This window comes from Tubulanus polymorphus, chromosome 8 (genome assembly GCF_964204645.1).
Source record: "Tubulanus polymorphus chromosome 8, tnTubPoly1.2, whole genome shotgun sequence".
Taxonomy (NCBI): Eukaryota; Metazoa; Nemertea; class Palaeonemertea; order Tubulaniformes; family Tubulanidae; genus Tubulanus; species Tubulanus polymorphus.
The window spans coordinates 1,541,866-1,561,259 of record NC_134032.1 but is presented as its reverse complement, the minus strand read 5'-3'; the positions used below and the strand labels follow the sequence as shown (position 1 = coordinate 1,561,259).

Genomic DNA, 19,394 nt, shown 5'->3' with positions numbered 1-19,394 from the left:
ATATCTTTATCTATAAACGGCTAATTAGACGAAAATATCAGATATAAGTTGGATATTGATATGTTGCGATTTGGATGCGATGAATCCGTGGATTTATGATAGAAAAGATAACAATTAAACAAGTCATTATATCATGCCATCAAAATAACCTAAAAGATCTAGTCGAAATTTGTACAGGGGTAACCTAGTGTTTTATATATATAATATCGGTTAGACTATCGGTATTACGCCTGAATATACATGGATAACTGTTTGTGTAATCTTCTAAAAATCATCCGAATTTTTTCAAATTCAACTGTTTTGAAAGATCGAATTATCATAAATATAAATCGCCCTTTGATTAGAATATTGTCTCGTGTAATCATCGGCTAAAGTAACCTAATGTTACAATTTAGGATTAAGTCAAATTGCGAGATTGTATTTATTACACTGCGTGGACATAGAATTCACACTTCAATTCCTCCGTCAGTGGTGACCTTAATTTCGGTTTCTCTCCCCATAACAAACTGTTGTCCCAGTTCATTTCAACTCTGGTCAATTTCACCTATGCTGAGTATGCGAAACATTTTTGATAGGCTTCAGATTTATATATTAACAGCTTTTTGTTCTGCATCTCGACAAATCGAGATAATTAGTGAATTTTTCGCTAATTCGCGTTTGTGAAACAGATTTAATCTTCGAATTAACTAATTCGATTTAAACATTTTTCATTCGAATTATCCCTTAATTCGAATTAATGGTTAATCCCCGTTCGTGAAACCGGGCCCGGATAGATCTGACATCTACACCTGGAAAATCTGGCATCCGGCGAAACCTTCAGAAATCGAAATACACAGTGTTTTGAATATATCTATGAATTCAGAAATCATGCAAATAAGTCATAATGCGTGAAATTGATTGAGAAACCGTGGTTTATATCGGACATATTCAGAAACGGCTGTTAAACCACGGAAATCAGACGATAGCACAGTCGTTTCTAACGTAAGTAAAAACTGAAAATGCCACCCTGGCAAACCGAACGGTAGAGTGAACTCGGTGAGACTATTATCGAAATATTATCTACTAAATATTAATTCATTATCACGATTTGACTGCGAGTAATCTTTCATGTTTAAAATACAGCCACGAAAATCGAACCAAAAGCAATACGGAACGACAAGTGGTGCCTTCTATGAATAACGAACAACGAGCGAACACCTAATAATTGTGATTAGTACAATAATATCTACAATATCGAGTGTTATTAATTAACAGTGTCCAGGAAAAAGTGTCAGTGATAAGAGACAAACAAGGGTTAGTCGTAGATAACATTGAAACTAACGGACGACGAAACGGCGAAGTTCTGCGTGTATCGTGAAAACCGCGCCGAGAATTTCGTGGAAAATGTTCCGCGCTACTTTTCGTCGATTAGAGATACTCATGCAAATGAAAAACAGGGGGTTAATGCGACACGTGAGGAAACTCCGCTGCAGACTACGTTATCGGAATGAACTGAATCAGATTGAGGAAGAGAGTGAGAGAAAGAGAGAATAAAGAAATAGAGAAATCTTTCCCGGAAGATCAGGTTATGGTATAGGATATAATGACATATGGAATTGTCATTGTACAAAACGCTCCTTGTAGATAGAGTTAAACAAACAACAGAAGAATCCAAGAGAAGAGATAGAGAAGAGAGAGAAGAGAGAGAAGAGAGAGAAGAGAGCGGGTAAGAGAAGGTGGAGGTCCTCCCCAAGAATACTGAAGATACAAAAGATAAAACTAGATGAATAAACTGAAGATGTGAAGAAAGGTTTAGAACGATGTACATTGATGGACTTCGGAATAGTTCTTAAAAATGTGTAATTTTAGTTTAGTAATTAAGATAGAATTGTTCCACTTCATTGACCTCCTCGATAACAAGAGCTGGTCTGAAATATGGCCTCATTCTAATGCTTACTATCTCTGAGTAGTGCACCTGACTATAGCACGTCAGACCCGGCTCGCCACCAACCCCCACCCCATCCTCCCGTGTTGGGCGAGCATCGGATTAAGTATTTTACAAGTTTTGTTACCAATTGATTATGAAGATTTATTTGAATCGCTTGTAAAATAGCGCCGAAAGCTTCGTTCCAGAATCAAGACTTAAGATGATCTCCTTCCTGAATCAATCCGGCTTCTGGACTTATATTGAGTCAACAAATATGCACTGCCTATATGAAAGAATTGATCGAATTTATGTCAGTCCAACCTCAGCCAGCAGGAGCTTAAACACTGACTCTGGAATCGGGCCATGCAAGTGTTACCGTGCCTAAACTGGTTTTAACACGAAGTTCGGTCCGATTCCTCGTGGATCAGTGTGAAACTGGAATCAAAAAGCATAGATAAACAAGAAGATACGGCTTTACGATAAACATGGTGTAACATGATCTTTATTTCATTATAAACCGGTTTTTTTTCTACACAAGTGTCATACTTTACAAAAATCAGGAAGCGGGGCGATTTATATCGACATCGTTTAATAACCTCGCACTTATCATCGGCTGTGGTCTCTATGCAAGAGAAAACGTGTTACTCGAACAGCTATCGTATCATATTTCATATTGTGCAGTTTTAGAATCTGTTTTTCTCGACTTTAAACGGAAGCAGAGTTAACTGTATTACTCGAGGTCTGGTAACACTGGTACACGCAAACAGATATTGTACTCATGACTTTATGCTATGCGGTATATATATAAACTGTAGAACTGGGCCCTACGCTTCTGGAGCCCATGAGTCACGATTAACAAAGTTATATTTTACAAAGGACACATTAATTCAACACGTAACTATATATCAGTTGATATGTATATTTGTTTTGTTTTTCGCGCATTACTAACAAAATTAGATTTATCAGCGCCGTCTGTCGCAATTAGTGCGAGTCATTAACAACTGCTGGGACTTAATCTTATCGCATTCTTCGAACGGGAATAGTTGCGGATATCGGGTTCGAATAGCTCAGTTTCAGTTCCTAAATCTTTACAAGTACATCGATATTCCTTCTTGAGATACATGGAACCTTGGAAAGCTACATGTATTCAATCTCAGTACTCAGTACGCCTGATGATGGCTAAATAGTATTTAGCTCGAAAACGTTGCTCGAAATATAATCATTCTAATATAGAGACTTTACGTTTTTGGCGGAATTTATCGTGGGATTTCTCTCGTTACAATAAGGTAATCTAATTTCCATCCACAATCGCAGGGATTCGAACCCGACTATATCGATAACGTACCGCGGTTTATACTAGTTCAGACCCCTCAAAGTCACCGTATCTAATGGTATCAGGTTCGAGTCCCTACAACTGAAGTTTTTTTCTCAAATATGCTGTATCACGAGGATACTCGGCAGTTTATCGATAATGACTTTACAGCCTTTATAATCTACGATGTCACCAGTAAAATCCCCGCGAGGAACACCGCGCGCATAAGGCTCAGTTATCAACATCGAATTGTCTTAAATAGTTTAGCAAAAAGCAGCTGCAATGATTAAAGAGGAAGCGCTTCGTTTAAGAGTCATAACGACCTCGGTTATATTTATACACAACACCCGTTTACACGAACTTATTATAGATTGAACTCGGCTGCGGCAGGCGAGGCTTCGAGGAAAGTAGAGACAGAGAGAGAGAGCACACGATCAAAAACAAAAATACGAGTATCATCGTTAACACATCGGTTATCATAAGAATTAAAAATTAACAGGTGCCCGCTTAGCAGGACAGCTTAGGGTCGACCCTAATCTTAACCCTAGCTTCATATACGTGAACCCTAAGAAATATCGATGTTGTTATCACGAAACACGGTCCTATTTTTCGCTGCAATTTTATCGCTTACAGCGACGAAGTTTAAGAACGTAATTTTGAGAAAAAAACCTTTTCATATTTCATGAAAATACCGTAGCCTAACTAAAAAAATGAAGATAATTCCATGACCTCAAATTACAATTAAAAACCTTAAAACCATTGTATACACGATTGTTCAGAATTTCTAAAAAGAAAAAAAAAGTTGATTAACTTTTATGATGCAGAAATGAATCGATTTTTTTTCGGACGATTTTTTACCGCATGCGTTGTGGGAACACGGTGCTGCCACCTAGATCTAAATGATTTGCATAATTATGTCGTCCAGCCGATTTTTCGGCTTAACAATGAATGGGTTACTTTATATTTATTCTCAGAAATTATGACTAACACATACATAAAATATATTTCATAAACCACTAACGAAGACTCGGTTTTTAATTAGTGTCAGCAGTTTTAATTAATATCAATAACTAACGATAGTGATAACATGATTTTGAAAAAAAAAAAACTGAACCGAAAAATTATTCTCTTAATTCCTATCAATTTCAATACGGAACAAAGAACGAGCCAAAGCTATTCTTCATTCCTAACTGGGAATAGTTTCTCAATGATAGACGTTCTCGTATCCGGACCGTTGGTTGCGGTCGGGATTTTCGCAGCGCGCTCGGGATTCGAACCCGATATAACATTTCAGACTCGATCGGCTCGAGTCCCGGTGTGAGGGATGATCAATACTCACACATATCAGGTTCGAATCCCGTTGGATAGTACGACCTCCCTAGATTTGTATGCATAAACACGATGAAACAATCAAAGCCTATTTTCTAATATTTATTTACATATGGCGGATGTTTGACATCAAAGCGGCGCGGCTGCTGATCACGTGACATGTATGGCTTCGTCACGCGATTATTAATTCCTGGTCACTTTCAGTCATTTTATTGTGTAGGTTTTTAGTTAGGAAGACACGTTAGGCTATATTTGAACGGGGAAAAATTTAAAAAACATTTCCAACGCCTCAAAGAAGCGACTTCTAGAAGCTATCTACTCAAATCATTAATTCATCGTTTTTTGGCAAGGGTATTGCATATTTTCATCCCATTTACTTTTTATAAGGTTGTGGCATATGTCAGATATCTTTTCGACGCATATCCGGCATAAGCAATATCGATCATACCGCGATCACACGCGTTTATATGGGTTCGGAACTAATACAAAGTTGTAGACCAGTTTTAGAGACAGGTCTCTTAACGTGAGATCCTAGGCAAAGACGAGTTCGATGAAGTCGACCCATGATTCCCCATTCCCCCGCCAGATGGCACGACGAGCACTCGGTCTGCCGTAGTCAAAATAAGGATGATTAGTTTTCGTCAATAATCGTTTCATTGATCGGAAAAAATAATTCGATTTAACTGAAATACAAATTAATCAAACCGGAAGACCGAGTTATCGCAAGCGACACCTGTCGGATCCTCACTTGCCATAAGTGGAATCCTCGGTTGGCTCAGTCGCGTAGCCGGTAGGCCTACCTCATTATTATTTAAACACGAATTCTTGTATTACCAGATAGACGGCATGTGCCGAATAAGGTCAAAGTTCAAACGCCAATTTACGATTGGATTTCAAGATTTCAAAGCGATTTATCCAAGTTCGGTTCTAGTTCATCAACCGTCTATAAAACTGCAGACTATTATCTACATATTATATATTGTATATACAAATACATTGTATAAGTTACATTGTTTTATGATATTATACTACCTTGGGTTTTTTTTTAAATATTCACAATATTTTCTTAACGACAATCATTAGCCTTCCATTAAGCTATATATGCACTGTATGAATCTACACGCGCTGTCGACAGAGGTCGCCACTGGTCAGTTGCGGATAATTTGTCTGTTGTTCATATAGCCTAGCAGATGATACCGCGGGAAACACCGCACATGACGTCATCAAGAAAATATATCGCATCAAAAATACATTATTTATCGTAGCGGTTACTGAGCCGCCATTTTGAATAACCTCGTGGCCATATTTAGGGATCGATTGGCCGAAACGAATTCGGACCAATCAGATTCTCCATGACCGCGTCATCTGCTAAGCTACAGACACACAACGCCCTCTATCGACGACTATATGAACAGTTTCAATGGTTATGGCGCAGTACGGAATATGACAGACGATCTTTATAACGTTTCGTCCAGTCGAGGCTAGATGGCGCCACGTAACGACTGTTTATGTAATAAGGTAAACCACCCAGTAAACTACGTTGAATATGAGAAACGACAGCGGGAAAAGTTTCCGCGATATTTTATCGATGCGCCGCGCTTTTTCTTTTCCTTTCGGGTCGGGTATCATTGACTTGGTGGCTCGCGGTTGCCGTCCATTCTCCACAATCACGTTCACCTGCAAAACAAACAAGAAGATCGAGAGGTTTGGGCCGGGAAAATATTTCGGCGTTTTTTTTTTGCTGGTTTTTCCTTTCGGCTAAGAATTCGAGAACACACGTTAACGACATCTACCGGAAGTCATAATCTGGCCGAAAGAACTTATCGTTATCACTACGTCATTATTGTGGAGACTATTTCCGGTTGCCCTATTTGCCAAAACATGTAAATCTTTACCTCTTATCCGACACGGGACAAATTTGACAAGCTCGACACGGGCCGAAATAGTGGACGTGTGAAAGCGGCTGGAGTTTGTCAGGCGCTGAATGTTGAATCAGAGTTTCTATCAGATTGATAACGCACCTTGTGGAAATTAATGCGAATTAACCCTAGATACAGAACACACTATAAGCGCGCACTAGTCTACAGTTAAAATTAGGCCAGGTGATGACGTCATGATCAGGCGAACAACCGGGAACTAAAAAGCATTAATTTGGCCTTGAAATATATTGCACCACTACAAAACCGCTCGCCAGATAAGCGTATGGTTAATTAAAGCAATTACTTAATCACCCACTTATAAATGTGTAATTCATGCACTTTTTCATAAAATCAAAATGGCTGCAACTGCGGTGAGAATCCGGCATAAGCCACGGCGACCGATCAATTCACGACCGGCGACCGACGATTCACGGGTAGAATTCCACTCAACGGTTAAAACAATCATTAATTCGACTAACTTTACCGAACTCTGCGGAACTGAGTCGTGCTTTGAGACGTTAAACCGGGTGTTCTATCTATGTTAAGCACCGAGATTCGGTCAAGAACTAGTGCTGAGGCTCACTCTGGTGTTAATGTGCGGCAGAGTCAGTTAGTATGCTGTGTAATAATTCTGATAATCATAGTGATAATAATAACAATAATCATAATAATGATAATCAGATAATTAATGATAATTGTCATAACTATATGTATGATGATGATAATAATATTGACATATAAATATATATATATATATATATATATATATATATATATATATATATATATATATATATATATATATATATATATATATATATATATATATATATATATATATATATATATATATATATATATATATATATATATATATATATATATATATATATATATATATATATATATATATATATATATATATATATATATATATATATATATATATATATATATATATATATATATATATATATATATATATATATATATATACATTCGAACCATACGACTTAATCAACGATTGGAAAAGGTTTTGTGTGTGAACCAGAAACCAATCGGCTTGAGGAGGGGCAGGTAAATCTTCAGATATTCCACCCGTTAAAGACCTTCATATTTTGGAAATAGTTTTGACACGAAGTATGAATGTAGTACGTTGATATACGATCGTTTTGATTTTGCAACAAACATTTGGCCGACACCGCCTCTGGCATGCAAAATAATCACGACGATAGATGGCGTACACAACACCATTTTTGGTAATGTAATTTAATGAATACACGACGATCAACATTGAATACAAAAAAAAAGAATCCCGAACCAAAACAATTAAGAATAATGCGGTAAAACGTAATATCCGGTCGGGCAGGATTCGAGAGTCATGAATTAACCATCACCATAGATAGACGGACAGAGCCAGGAATTGATGCATTCATAACCAAAAATACCACATTAAATTTCAGAACAGGCTGTAGAGAATAATGGACATTCGCCGATCGACGAAATTTGTATATTGGATACGATGAAAAGTGAACCGAATTTCATAAATTTTAGTTATTCGCTATTTATGTTTTGAAGGTTGAGTTTAAATGCAAACCGCTATAGTAACAAGATGCCCGTTATGTTCAAAAAGTACAATCAATTCAGAAAAGCTAACCAGCCAAGCCAAACCAAACACCATATAATTTTTCTTATATTAGAAAAAAATAAATTCGCCGCATGAAGCCTATAACGCGTTATGTAGTGGTGTATCGGACTACCTGGTCTCCTGAATGGCGGTTCCGTGGTTGCCAAACTATCTACAATTATTAGTCACAGGAAAAAACGACTGATTTTCAGACAATATTTTACGCGTCGCAATTTCGGAAACGTGATGATACAATTCGTAAAGAAACCTCTTTCGAGATCACGATATAGAGATTATTGATCGAGTGATTCTGAAGGATTTGAATGAAATAAAGATTAAAATAATGAAAATGAACTATGACTACATAATAATCTAGATGAATGATAAACGACTATTTGACGTGGTTTTGTTTTCTAAGTCGCGTCACTTTCCGTTTTTTTTTTTCAAAGCATGGAAGGAACAATTCTAGGACAACAAAATTATTGTAATATCAAAATGTATAAATGTTTTTTTTTTTCTTACACTGAATGGGATACAATTAGAGATAATAAGACCAGGAAAGAATAATAATAATACTAATAATCATATTAACAATAATAATAATAATAATAATGAATAATCATAATATATTTATGAATATATGTATATATGTTTATATACATGAATACATATATGTAAACGGATGCTAACCTCAGGTGCGAATATAGGACTTCCTCTTCGGCTACCAAACAACGGTCGAGACTCCATTAATCGTCCTCCCTAGAAAAAGATGTTCGCGTTTTTGCAAAATCGGCGTCTTTTTTTAATGATTGTAAAACACTCTAAACCAGCTGTTCCTTCCACTCAATCTAAAACCGGTGTAGGTACCTCCCAGAAGCAGGTAGGTCCTAATGTTGAATGTTTTACAACGCCGACCTTCTGTCGGTCATGTTCGGGTGTTCTTTTTTTACGTTAGTTCTTCGTACCGTCACTAGGGCTTGCATCTCATACGTCACAAGTGCCGGTGACAGTGTTTTAATACCACGGTTTAAGATTCAGTCGTTGACGGCGGTATTTAAACACTGGACGTTCAAAAACAACCTGTCAGCTATAATTTCAGACAAAATCTATTTTGTTTTTTTTGTTTTAACTGTTATTATGAGTTTTAATAGAACTTATTGCACTTTCATACGCGAATTTTTGACAATATCTTTTCATTATGAAAAAAACGTTTGAAAACATTAAGTTTATTTTTTCTTTGGACGGTTTTTTTTTCAAACGATGATCGGTTTTTACGGAAAGAACTTGAAAATTCTACATCTATGGAGAGAGCGGTTGTAAACTAAAATACACCGATAACACTAAAAAGCGGGTGGAGATTCGACAACAATAGTTCCGAGAACCACCTGAAGACGTCGTCGTCACATCGTACACAATATGAGCTGCAGCGCCACCTATATAGATCCATGCAGGGTCAGGAATGAATCCTATGATATTCAAGTGCAGGTAATGCCACTGTTTTTGTTGAATATCTATATCGAAGTGCCCTCGAAAAGAAATAACCTAAAAGCTCAGATTGAACGCTTCACACGCGTCGTGGTGGTAATACGAATTCAATATTTTGTGTTGATATCGATATAAGAATTAGTGTATTTTTTTCGGTAGTAAACAGTTTGAACAGCGGGTGAATAGTCGAGTAGGTATTCGATAGATTGAGAGGTATAGGTTTTATAAAGCGAGGTCGGTCTGATATGTTTATAGAGGAGAGAACAGAAAAATTATAATTACGTTAAAAAAAAATTAGAAAACGAGTCTGAACGCGGCGAAGCAATGGAGGCAACTACCAGTAGTAATCTAGACATTAGTATCTAACACACATCCAACATAATAATACTCTGCCGCAAACATCACGGCAACCCAATATCGGGCCCGTGGTTGACCCCAGATTATTTGGAGGACAGATGCGACCTATATATATTATTTTTACATAACATACAAAGTTAACGATAAAATATTCATGCATTTAGTTCAAACGTTTTAAGCGCTGTCGTCTTGCAAACTAATAGAACCAGCGGAGGACAGCGAGGGAGTGTCCGAGTTCTTATCACTGTATCGTGATACAGCGGGGAACAGCGAGGGAGTGTCTTGAGTCCTTATCACTGTATCGTGATACAGCGGAGGACAGCGAGGGAGTGTCTGAGTCCTTATCACTGTATCGTGATACAGCGGAGAACAGCGAGGGAGTGTCTTGAGTCCTTATCACTGTATCGTGATACAGCGGAGGACAGCGAGGGAGTGTCTGAGTTCTTATCACTGTATCGTGATACAGCGGAGAACAGCGAGGGAGTGTCTGAGTCCTTATCACTGTATCGTGATACAGAGGAGAACAGCGAGGGAGTGTCTGAGTCCTTATCACTGTATCGTGATACAGCGGGGAACAGCGAGGGAGTGTCTGAGTCCTTATCACTGTATCGTGATACAGCGGAGAACAGTGAGGGAGTGTCCGAGTTCTTATCACTGTATCGTGATACAGCGGAGAACAGCGAGGGAGTGTCCGAGTCCTTATCACTGTATCGTGATACAGCGGGGAACAGCGAGGGAGTGTCTGAGTCCTTATCACTGTATCGTGATACAGCGGGGAACAGCGAGGGAGTGTCTGAGTCCTTATCACTGTATCGTGATACAGCGGAGAACAGCGAGGGAGTGTCTGAGTCCTTATCACTGTATCGTGATACAGCGGAGAACAGCGAGGGAGTGTCCGAGTCCTTATCACTGTATCGTGATACAGCGGGGAACAGCGAGGGAGTGTCTGAGTCCTTATCACTGTATCGTGATACAGCGGAGAACAGCGAGGGAGTGTCTGAGTCCTTATCACTGTATCGTGATACAGCGGAGAACAGCGAGGGAGTGTCTGAGTCCTTATCACTGTATCGTGATACAGCGGAGGACAGCGAGGGAGTGTCTGAGTCCTTATCACTGTATCGTGATACAGCGGAGAACAGCGAGGGAGTGTCTGAGTTCTTATCACTGTATCGTGATACAGCGGAGAACAGCGAGGGAGTGTCTGAGTTCTTATCACTGTATCGTGATACAGCGGAGAACAGCGAGGGAGTGTCTGGTTTCTATCCATGCTTATACAACCCGGTTCTATTTCGATGCAATGTTTTAGTCTGTCAGACAGGCTGCAAATGCTTGAATAAGTTTCATTCGCATTGACGTCAAAATCTGAACAAAATCGACGTGGAATCCGTTTGAATTCAGATCGGCCAACTTTCCCCAATTCGAATCATTTGATTTAGAGATAATTATTGAAATGTGTCATCGATTAATTTGACATTTGAAGCGACCTGTTGTTTCTTAGTTCGAGGTTTTCCCGCCACCGGCGCCTTCGTCGATTTTACTCATATATTCTGATTAGAAAACGTCTACGCGTCTATAATATACTCGTGCAACAAACTGCCGCTAGGTGGGGTGTGAGTAGCGGTGAAAAATCCGACGAACAATCGAGAAAAAAAATGATAATAATCGATAATAAACATTTCCCGACTTACCTCGCCCATCGGTATCATTTCCGGATCCGGCATGCGCTTCACTTTGATTTCTTTACGGGAGAAGACATTGACGACGGCGAATTCGAGCAACGAAGCGAATACGAATATCAAACACATCGACATCCACACGTCGATAGCTTTGATATAGGATACGCGAGGCAGAGACGACCGGGCTCCTGTACTCTGAGTTGTCATAGTTAACACGGTTAACAGTCCCAGCGATACGCGGGCTGGTATCGCCTCGATATTAATCCAGAATGCCACCCACGATAGAATCACTATCAGGATACTCGGTATGTACACTTGTATGAGGAAGTAACCGATATCACGTTTTAAGTGAAAGTCCACTTGTAAACACGGGTACGCACCTGAAATGCAGAGTAGTTGTACATTTTAAACACACCATATGAATGCGACGTGAATTTTTTTATTCGGGATTTATTTCACTTTATATTTTTTTCTGTGACAGAGTGTCCGGTCGAATTAAACCCACACAACTGTGGAACTGGATCCACAGTCAAATTAAACCCACACAACTGTGGAACTGGATCCAGAGTCAAATTAAACCCACACAACTGTGGAACTGGATCCAGAGTCAAATTAAACCCACACAACTGTGGAACTGGATCCAGGGTCAAATTAAACCCACACAACTGTGGAACTGGATCCACAGTCAAATTAAACCCACACAACTGTGGAACTGGGTCCAGAGTCAAATTAAAACCACACAACTGTGGAACTGAATCCAGAGTCAAATTAAACCCACAGAACTGTGGAACTGGATCCAGAGTCGAATTAAACCCACACAACTGTGGAACTGGGTCCAGAGTCAAATTAAACCCACACAACTGTGGAACTGGATTCGGAGTCAAAACCGACGCATACTGGATCGGACCCAAGGTCGAGTTTAAACCCAAACAACAGTGGGAATGGATCAGGAATAAAATTAAGTCCACATATTGGTGGAACTGGATCCGGAGTCGTTCCAAGCAAGAATCCGGGAGAGTCGAAACCCATATAACTGAGTTGAGAACTGAATTCAATAATCATAACTGTGCAAATCGATCCAGCTATCAAATATGGTCTCCCCAGTGAGATCTAAAAATATGGACTCCCCAGTGAGATCTCAAACGAGCACAACTACAGAGCAATCTGCCAACAATATGCGGGAGAGGGCGCACACGTGATCAACGACAAGTTCAGGAAACAATACGTAGATGGCGCTGGTGGGCAGAGGAATCGTACAACGTTAAAATCAACTACAGACGCCATGAAACTATTTTCATAGATCATTTTTCAAATCTATCACTAATTTCAATGCTCCTTGCAGAGTTCTGCAGTTGTGAATGCTCAGGGTCCAATTTAGAATTAAGTGACGTTTTAAACGCCGGCAGGAACGAGTAGAGAGTGTGACTGTAATACTAGGACAGGTCTGGCAGTAAATATTGTTCCTACCGACAGATGAACAACCAGTCAGAACAGAACAAACAATAACTCAACATCAACTAAGAATTCATAATCTTTACTGAATTCGATCTTGAAATAGGGATGATGTAGGAACCGTGTATTTATGCACCGATCTGACTGGTTGCTGTTCGCAACTCGAATTCAATTCACAGTATTTGGTTAGTAAATCAACAATACTCTAAAATATCAAATCAAAATCATCATTCAAAATCACTAGAATATATGTTAATATAGATATATATGTGTGTTATATGATATCAAATGTGACACTAGAACAAGCATGCCAGGTTGGTCTATAGAAACTAAAGTTTAGGGGGGTATAACATATGGGAGGATGCTGGTCATAATATAAGTATATATGGGTTACATGACAACGGCGAGGGGGAGGGATGGAGGGTAGGATGAGTGTTTCGGCCCTTCTCGGATAATTTATGATAATTGTAATACTCATCAACCCCGAGAGAGGTCGCGCGGGTCGCCGGGTTGGATACTTACCTATAAACACAAGAAGAACCGTAACGCAAGGCAACAACGTGGCAGAATCGAGCGAGAGAGAGAAAAACGAAAAAACGAAAACAACCCGATTTAAAAATATGCCTCCAATATGCAAATTAGTAGTAGTATATATATATATATATAGATATTAGGTGTTCGCGTGATTGACCCGCGGTTGAGTTCCGCTACCGGGAACCAGTTCCTAGAGTCGCCAGCAGGGGTCGCGCGCAGCACGATGCGCACCGCACACGGGGTTTTAGAAGAAAACCTCACCACACAATTTTTTTTTTAAATTTACACCAGAATTTTTGGTTAAAGTGATATAATATGCGTACACTCAGCCACTGGCAGCTAGGATCCTCCCCGGAAATATGCGCCGGTTGGTTCAAATAGATGGGAGAAAATAAGATATGGATTTTCATCGACTTCCAAACATAAGAGGTGTAACAGTAAGAGAGAGGTAGGGGGTTTGAGGACCAGCCGCGGGCGCACTCTATCGGCGAACTTCCAACCGCGTGCGGGACTATTAACGGTGATTTAAATTTGCGTGTGTCGAATATACAACGCACGTGCACGCAAATTGTGCGTGCACGCGTGCGTGTGTGCGGTAGGTGTGAAGTGTAACGTGAGGAGAGAAAGGAAGCTGGAGAAAGGATGAATTAATTATTATGTGTAGGAATTCTATTTTTCGGTGAAACGGTTGGAAAATGATTTGTGGTAAAATCTGAAATTCTATTTTTTCGCCGAGAAGAAAAAATAGATCACGAAACAGAGTTATTCTTTATATTCAAACGAATTCTGTAATTAACGTTTTCGTCGTTTCTCCATATTCGTCGATTGAATTAGTGACACTGGTCTCACTGGTGAAACGATAAGCAACGCGTGGCTCTCTTAAACCTAGTCTAAATCTCATTTATACTTCCAGTTCGTAAATCTATCCATTTCGAGTGGCTGTAATCGGTTATCCCGGTAGGTGGCGCCGTGGAAGTAGGTCATATATCGGTATAATTTGAGTTGGATTTAAAACACTTGAAGTTTCGGCATCCAGCAATTTCCATAATACTCGTTCGGGTATTTTACCCGCAAAAGTTCGACTTCACACTGGCGCCCCTGGTGGATCCTCGATTGCCACAGTCCCCTATATTCATAATACTTGTTGCTGCGAACAATGGATGCCGTGTTTATTTGATATGAAACAGTGCTCTAGCAACTCCCGTTTAACTGCCTGGCGGCCATCTTGATCAAACGATCGCTCAGAGAGTTGACCCTGTTACAACCCCGGCGACGATAACAATTCGCGCGCGATAAATCTACATCTGAAATTGTGTTTACACTCAACAACACGTGACAATAATGTTATCGATCGGTGATCTAATGAAATGATGATCGTGTTAATGGTATCATAAGCCTGACCGAGTGCAATAAGCCTGACTCTTCACACACTAGAACACGGTTATAAATACCGACCGTTGAATGGTTTAGTAATTGCTAGGTAATTTTACGGACTTTACATTACTTAATACCGATCATGGAAACCGTTGTAAAGTGAATCACTATGGACGATTTAGTCTTTTACACGACGCATATCTCCAAAATCGGGAACTACCAAACTAGTTATCCCGCCAGATGGCGTGATGAGCACTCGGTCCAACGTAGCCAATATACATTGCGTAGAAATTATCGATCAACTTTGAACTTAATTTTAGGCCCCCAAATCCATACATTATGACACGTAAAATAGATAGAACTCGTGATTCCGATCTGTGGATTCTAGCCATAAGTGGAATCCTCGATTGCCACAGTAGCGTTTGCAGTTCCCACTCAAAAAGTGGTCACATTATCTACATTTATTATTTTGTTGGATGACAAATCCCCCTCACTGACAGACAAACCTGTATGCGCTATAGGACGGGTTAACGTTATTTTAAGCTTCCAAGAAGAAGTAGATGATTAACATGCACATGCACCCGTGACCTGAAGTAGTCTTCTGTGGCAAGCGAGATCGTTCGAACAAGATGGCGGCATTGGGAGAGTTAGTAAGGTGTGTCAATCAGCCGTGTAAGTGTGAGTGAGTGAGTTGCATTCCGTGAAAATATATCAACCGCAAAAACTTATAACTGCCAAATACACGAAAAAAAAAACGAGAGAAAAATGTGTTATATGCGGCAAACCACTAGGGGGCGTTAGTGTAGTACGCGACACCGACCACTTCTAACAGCGTAATAAAACCAGAATCGACCGGTAGGTGTCGCCAGCAGCTGACAAACTATTCTCAAATGTCTGACCCCGTATCGGTTCGATGAGTACGTGATATAGAATTTGATGACGTAATTTGAACGTTAAATACTATATACATATCGATTGTAATTATAGCGGTTTAGTTTCTAGGGGGGGGGGGGGGTGTGGGGTCTCGTGTATGCGGAAATTCGACGAGCCATTTGCAGTAAAATATCGTTATATGATATTTCTAATCGATGTGCTGTGGTATATGTGTTGAATACGACTGTTTCGTGTTCCAGGCATACAATGGCGCATTCCAATCGACTCGTTATAGGAATTAGTGGAAACAAATAATGATAATAATCATTCATGACCATAACTATGATAGTAAAAATGTCTATACACTAACTAAATCCCGGGCCTCCCACTTACATCGTCGAGAACGGTGCATCCGTGACCTTGAAATCGCGGAGAATAGGCGAATTAGACGTCACAGGAAAAGGGACTTGCTTTTTTTATACGTGGACTCCTTGAGTCGGTTTTATAGACTGGTATCGACTTTAACCCGGGGTTAACTCTATCGAAAATTAATTGAGTTAGCCCCCGCGTTAAAGTGAAAACTCATCTATAAAACCGGCCCCTTGATTTTCAAAAAAGGAATAATTTCTCACGCTCTCTTCATCCGTCGAAAAGTTTCGTATCGTCAGAGAGGGTTGTTTCCGGGTCGGGGGTACGTGTGAATTAAATCCGTTCTAATTCGCAGAAATACGTGTAATTTGGCATTCCTACGAATATAGGCTTAATCCGGCAAAGATACTGAAAAACTGGGTCTCGGTCGGGATGACGAGATAACCGGATATCGAGGGTCATTTTTGTGAATCTGTAGCAAGCATGTTATAATACCATCTTACTTGAGAAGTGAGAGGCCCGGAAAATAATATCGATAAAAAATAGCCTAAGATGTAATAATAGCGGTTATCTATAGATGGCGCTGCCTCTAAAGCTGCTATAACATTCTCCTGCGTATATCGATAAGATAAAATACGATGGCGAAAAACGTTGCTGTTAGAATTGGCCAGGTGGCGCCACCGAGCGATATCTATCTTACCAGTCGTATAATTCTGCGAACAATCGATCGTATTGACCCGGACTAGACTAAATTGGGGCATTTGAAGAGATTCTTCCTTCTTCACCGAGCCCTCTAACCATTTGAAAATTACCGTATCCATTGTGTGGCCGACTACAAAATGAGGGAGAAACCGCGTCAGCGAATCATACCCGAAACCGCCGTCCGCGTTTTAGGCTTACCTGTTGTGTAATTTTGCGAACAATCCATTTGTTCGACACGTATTAATTTATATTGCGGCATTTGAAGGTTGCTTTCCTTCTGGACCGGGTCTTTAGGCAGCCATTTAAATATAATAGTTTCCATCGTATAGCCGACTACAAAAGAAGCATCTTTCATACATTTAAACCGACGCATGCGCCGAATTATTGAGCCAGGTTTAAACTGGCGATTAGTTTATTGATTTTTGGCCATATTCATAATTATGACCGTAGGCCTAACGTCATCTGTGACGTCATAGAGCACTGAACCCGCTCTCCGTTGCATGAACGCGCTATAACACGAGATCGATGACGTAGTGCGCATTAGTACACGGATATCGATAACGAAGCAAACAATGGTACACGTAGTACGCACAGATACGCGAGCGTCGATGACGTAGTACGCACTGGTACACGACTATCGACGACGTAGTACGCATCGATGACGTAGAACGCACTGGTACACGAGATGATGTACGCACTAGTACACGGACGGACATCGATGACGTAGTACGCACTGGTACACGACTATCGGCGACGTAGTACGCACAGATACGCGAGCACCGATGACGTAGTACGCACTGGTACACGAGATGATGTACGCACTAGTACACGAATATCGATGACGTAGTACGCACAGATACGCGAGCGTCGATGACGTAGTACGCACTAGTACACGACTATCGATGTCGTAGTACGCACAGATACGCGAGCATCGATGACGTAGTGCGCACTGGTACACGAGATGATGAACGCACTAGTACACGGACATCGATGACGTAGTACGCACCGGTACACGAATATCGATGACGTGTAGTATACTCACATGATTCTAACATCATCGGACATATTTGAGTGTCTAACGGATATTTCTGCAGCCTCATCTGACAGGACAAAGTCACAGATACCCTACAAAATAACAGTAACAACAATCAGTGCGCAAGTGATAGAAACAGTAACAACCTTTCAGTTCCACATTAGGTGGAAATATGTGAGTTAAACACGTGTCTATGGGGACTTTCAACGCACTTGTAAAAAAAAATTCCACTTTTGGCAATTGAGGATCCACCAGGTGCCACTGGCATGCAGTGAGACATTGTTTTGTAAATATTTCTACATGTATAAACATGTGTAATAGTTTTCCTCCATATACCATGGAAATGGTTGGAGTGTAAATAAAATCGTAATCGTAATCGTAATCGTAATCGTACATAAGCAGCCCGTGTGTCATAATCTTTATCAGTAGTTTTATTTATAGTTCAGCTTCGAACAACAACGAAATTAGAAATATGGATTACTTACTTCATGGCGTACCAGATATTACCATTACTGTAAACTCTTAGCAGACGATTGGGAATCGTGACGTAATGAAAACTCGCCGATTTCTCGTTGCGGAAGAACACGTCGGGCACCCAGATTTTATTCCAGTATCCGTCCTCTAGTTTAATCATCTGATCGGCCTCGCCGTTAAACGGTTTGAACCGCAGACGAGGTTCATTCCACGACTGCCGTAAGTAGATATTCACCGAGTAGTCCTGTTTTAGAAATATATAATCAGAATCAAGATCAATGACATTTGTATGAAATGGAAAATATTTTTAAATGCCCGTAAAGTTTCATATGGAAATAGATTATTTTTTTATACAGCTGTGAATCTACAGAACCCTTCACATCACGCAATCGCCTTCCTTACTGATAGTCAGCGCATCATAAGGGCTAAACTCTGGAGTGTAGGTGTTTAAATTTGAAAATGAATTACTATATTTTAGGCTAAACAAAAATGATACCTTGTTTCTCCGCAGCGGCCGGGTCATTTTTGTAAAATATGATAAAATTTATAAACAGTTCATTTCTATAGCGGCCGGGTCTGTTATGGTAAAATTGATCACGATTTTAAAAAAAGTAATGTATAGGGTAGATAGGCGGCCGGCCGGGTCAACATTTAAGCTCAGCAGAGCGGAGAAACAAGGTATCAATTTTTTTTGGCCTTAGTGTGACTCCAACAGAAATAGACATTTTATTGCATGTTCATTCAGATCAAATGGTAATACCCGCGCACAGCTATTGTGGCAATCGAGGGTTCCACGTATGGCAGGCGAGAATCCACCAAGACTTAAATCTTTAAATAATTTAGATCGTCCGGATTTCATGGATTCGTGGCTTGGTGTGGATACGGTTTTCGACCCAGACGTGGCGGGTTCGAGCCCCGGAACTGAAATGTTACGCATATACGACTAGTTGTATAACCACTGACCAAAGGGAC

At 40.0% G+C, this 19,394-nt stretch overlaps 1 protein-coding gene across 8 annotated transcripts in view; it reads right to left on the bottom strand.

Moving 5' to 3' along the window:
- LOC141909629 (glycine receptor subunit alpha-2-like) overlaps positions 1–19,394 on the bottom strand; it is a 141,892-nt gene that overhangs the window by 4,511 nt on the left and 117,987 nt on the right. For 5 of the 8 annotated variants that reach the window (XM_074800144.1, XM_074800142.1, XM_074800148.1 and 2 more), the window contains 7 exons: positions 18,434–18,666; positions 17,958–18,040; positions 17,114–17,248; positions 11,624–11,991; positions 8,784–8,852; positions 8,227–8,265; positions 3,920–6,224 (listed from right to left, as the gene is read on the bottom strand). In XM_074800144.1, the coding sequence (XP_074656245.1) occupies positions 6,054–6,224; positions 8,227–8,265; positions 8,784–8,852; positions 11,624–11,991; positions 17,114–17,248; positions 17,958–18,040; positions 18,434–18,666 (1,098 nt within the window). In that variant the 3' untranslated portion in view covers positions 3,920–6,053. Of the gene's footprint in view, positions 1–3,919; positions 6,225–8,226; positions 8,266–8,783; positions 8,853–11,623; positions 11,992–16,913; positions 17,046–17,113; positions 17,249–17,957; positions 18,041–18,433; positions 18,667–19,394 lie in introns of those variants that run through there. The other 3 variants (XM_074800149.1, XM_074800150.1, XM_074800147.1) reach the window with 2 other exon arrangements.